Source organism: Sardina pilchardus, chromosome 19, assembly GCF_963854185.1.
Source record: "Sardina pilchardus chromosome 19, fSarPil1.1, whole genome shotgun sequence".
In the NCBI taxonomy this organism is placed as follows: Eukaryota; Metazoa; Chordata; class Actinopteri; order Clupeiformes; family Clupeidae; genus Sardina; species Sardina pilchardus.
In genome coordinates, this window is record NC_085012.1 from 734,819 (window position 1) to 739,039 (window position 4,221).

Sequence of the window (4,221 nt, forward strand, 5' to 3'; positions counted from 1 at the left end):
AATAAAATATCAGTGTTTGGGTGGAGAGCTCAACATTTAGAAAGGCCTCGGCAGGTTTAAATTATAGATTGTGAGAGATGTTGAGGCCAGAGATAATGAAGGAAATCACGTTGAGCCCAGACAGTCTGTGTATTTGGACAGGAAGAGTAGAGTTCTAGCAGCATCGACCGGGTGAATCAGAAGCCATCATTTTATAGCATTATACAGACAGCATAGTAGTTCTGTGATAATCAAATTATACCCAATGCCATTTCTTACCATCTTTGTATTACTGTAATAAAGCATTGAGAACAATAGTTGAGAATAATATCTGGTACATCCATGTTGGTAAAGCTATGAAGTGCAGCCATATTGATGAGCTAAGTACAGTAGTTAGCTATTGGATGAGAAGATGCCTCGTGTATCGTGTGTTGGAATAACGGAGTGCCCTTTCCCTCAGGGTGTGTCGAGCTTTGAGTTGGAGAATCATAATGCTGCTGAACCTGTGTAGTGTAAAGGTTAGTCACTTACCGCGTCTTGTGTGGCGTCAGCCAATCACCACGTGCCTGTCCTGCCCGCATCATCACCACACATTACACTCGCTCGCCTTCCACTCACATTCATACATTCATCACCGTATAGCAGGTTTGAGTGGGGAGTGTGTGTGTGTGTGTGTGTGTGTGTGTGTGTGTGCATGTGTGTGTGTGTGTGTGTGTGTGTGTGTAAGTGTATATGTGTGTGTGTGTGTGTGTGTGTGTGTGTGTGTGTGTGTGTGTGTATATGTGTGTATATGTGTGTGTGTGTGTGTGTGTGTGTGTGTGTGTGTGTGTGTGTGTGTGTGTGTGTGTGTGTGTGTGTGTGTGTGTGTGTTTGTGTAAATGGGTGTGGATGTTGATCTCTTGGAAAGCCTTGTGCTTGTTGAAAAGTACTCCAGCGCTTTTCTTGTGCTTCTGAATATGAGATCAGATTTTCTCTCTCACCAAACTGTCTCCCCATCAGCTCTTTGTTGCACCCCCACCCACCCCAACCCACCCCACCCATCCTCATTAGTGCACTGTGCTCACTGTCTGTGCTCTCCCACCCTCTGTGCTTGCCGTGGGGGAACAGCTTCACCCCCCCCCCCTCCACCGTATCCCACACCCAAAATAAAACCCTCAGCACTTTCCAAGTATGAAGTACTGCTGCTGTTGTACATGACAAAAAACAATAGAACCCAACTCTCCTTTTTCAAGACTGTTTCCATACTAAGTCTTTTAGTGCGATATGTATGTAGTGTGACATTAGAGCTACAGTATGTATACTGTATATATATATATACTTTTTTGATCCCGTGAGGGAAATTCAGTTCTCTGCATTTAACCCAATTTAACCGAATTAGTGAACACAAAGCGAGGTGATTCACACAACCCAGAGCAGTGAGCTGCCTGCCCAACCAGCGGCGCTCGGGGAGTAGTGAGGGGTTAGGTGCCTTGCTCAAGGGCAATTCAGCCGTGGAATGGTCGGGGATCGAACCGGCAACCCTCAGGTTATAAGCCCGAAGCCCTAACCAGTAGGCCACGGCTGTATATGTTTCTAAGTACGCTCCACTTTTAAAAGTTCAACTCTATTTGTGTACAATTTTCTTTATATATTTCACACACTGCTTTGATGTCTACTGCTTTGCAGTCTTTGAGTCCAACTGAAGAAGTTCAAACCCCATACTAGATCAAGAACTAAACCCTGACTGTGTTCCTCATCGTGCATTTCTTTGAAAGAATCGATCATGTTTCCTTGTGATCTAAATGCTACACACAGATCTGTGATTTGGTCAATATCTATCCACACTATGATTGGATCGGACTCGAGTGTTTCAGCCTTTAGTTCTGATACAAGACCACCATCTTCTTCACACTATCGTACTGGCAGAATTACACATTAGACACACACACACACACACACACACTGCAGACAAGCTGGAGTGTTATTTGTTGTTTGCTAAAATCGTGTAACCCAGCAGACATGTGAAATCTTCAAAGCGTGCACGCTGATGTGCGGCAGCCTCTCTGCTCAGGCTGGAGGTTCCTCTTCAAAGAGCCTCTTATCGGGAGCCTGGTCTTAAACACTGCTGCTGCCACTGGGAAGAGCACACACTGGCGTCCCGCTGTGCAGCTTCACCCACCTCTCATCTACATGCGTGTAATTGGCATGTCCTAGTTACTGTACGCCCAGCCTTCTCTGAGCCGGCAGGAGCCTGCACGGGTGCAGCATGAAAAGCGGTGTACTGTACACCCACAGAGCTAGTATACTGTAGGCACAACACACACATCACTACTGCCTGTGCTAATCACAGTTTAAATTAGACTTCAATTACTGTTAATCTATCGCTAATCTCACAGCGCATCTGGAATATCATGCACAGTAGTCGGTGTATAAAGTGATGACTGCCATTGTAGGTGAGTGGGTGTCTCATGTAGTGGCTAGTTACACGGTGTTATGGATTATGTCCTCAGACTCTTGTCCATCTACCTTGGAAGAGAAGTGAGCCGTGGGTGGCCTTTTCCATTCAATCTTATCTGAGAAATCAATTACTGTGAAAGACACAATTGTACAGTCCCTGCAAAAAAAAAACATGAACCTGGCTAGAGACCTCGCTAAAACATGAACCTGGCTAGAGACCTCGCTAAACATGCTTCTCGCTTGGTTCTCTTTTTGCAAATTTGGAACGTGAATTGAACAACACTTTTTTAAACTTGCCTTACACAAACTGTCTCTCGCATCCTTATGGGATATACTGTAGGGTTTCACTCAAGTAGAATAGAAGGTTTTCACTCAAATACTGTAGAATAGAGGGTTTTCACTCAAATAGAATAGAGGGGTTTCACTCAAATAGAACAGAGGGTTTTCACTCAAATAGAATAGAGGGTTTTCACTCAAATAGAATAGAGGGTTTTCAGTCATGCATTTGGAGTCCCCTGATCTGCATATTTCCATCATGTCTTTGCTCCAAACTCACCTCATTGAAATCAGTGTGATTAATCTGCTCTTGATGGACTAAAGCTCTGGGGGGGGGGGGTGCTTTCAGTAAGGACAGTCCAAGAGCGCCATTGAGAACTCTTGCATCATATCCTTATGCACTGTGCGGTTCTGTGCTGCGTGTTCCCCTTCAGAACCTGTACCAGAACCGGCTCCTGGGTCTGGCGGCCATGGCCTCGCCGTCGCGGAGCTCCCAGGGTCGGCGCCGGTGCAAGGACGGCTCGGCCCGGTTCAGCTTCGCCCCCGAGCAGTACCTGAACGGAGGCCACGACCCGCTCGCCCTCACCCGCTCCACCAGCGACACCGACCTGGTGTCGTCCGACAGCCGCTCCACGCTCATGGTCAGCATGTCCTACTACGCCATTGGCCAGTCCCAGGACATGGTCATCTGCTGGGACATCAAGGAGGAAGTGGACCCGGGGGACTGGATCGGCATGTACCTCATCGGTGAGTACAATAGGCTCAGCTGACCACATCCTCCGCAGCATCACGCCATCAGTAGAGAAGGGATTCACAGCAGCATGGTGCTACTCAGTAGACCTTCATCTAGTGTTACAGTCAGTAGACCTTCATCTCATAGAACTGAGTTAGTAGACCTTCATCTCATAGTGTTACAGTCAGTAGACCTTCATCTCATAGATCTGAGTCAGTAGACCTTCATCTCATAGATCTGAGTTAGTAGACCTTCATCTAGTGTTACAGTCAGTAGACCTTCATCTAGTGTTACAGTCAGTAGACTTTCATCTCATAGAACTGAGTCAGTAGACCTTCATCTCATAGTGTTACAGTCAGTAGACCTTCATCTCATAGATCTGAGTCAGTAGACCTTCATCTCATAGATCTGAGTTAGTAGACCTTCATCTCATAGATCTGAGTTAGTAGACCTTCATCTCATAGAACTGAGTTAGTAGACCTTCATCTCATAGATCTGAGTCAGTAGACCTTCATCTCATAGATCTGAGTCAGTAGACCTTCATCTCATAGATCTGAGTCAGTAGACCTTCATCTCATAGATCTGAGTCAGTAGACCTTCATCTCATAGATCTGAGTTAGTAGACCTTCATCTCATAGATCTGAGTCAGTAGACCTTCATCTCATAGATCTGAGTCAGTAGACCTTCATCTCATAGATCTGAGTTAGTAGACCTTCATCTCATAGATCTGAGTCAGTTGACCTTCATCTCATAGATCTGAGTCAGTAGACCTTCATCTCATAGTGTTCCAGTCAGTA

The 4,221-nt window shown here is 45.8% G+C and overlaps 1 protein-coding gene across 1 annotated transcript in view; it reads left to right on the top strand.

Moving 5' to 3' along the window:
* The first annotated feature begins 470 nt into the window (after positions 1–470).
* The window catches only part of LOC134066487 (E3 ubiquitin-protein ligase HECW1), a 104,430-nt gene continuing 100,679 nt past the window's right edge, over positions 471–4,221 (top strand). The window contains exons 1-2 of the mRNA XM_062521847.1: positions 471–497; positions 3,126–3,438. Of these exons, the coding sequence (XP_062377831.1) occupies positions 471–497; positions 3,126–3,438 (340 nt within the window). The remainder of the gene's footprint in view (positions 498–3,125; positions 3,439–4,221) is intronic.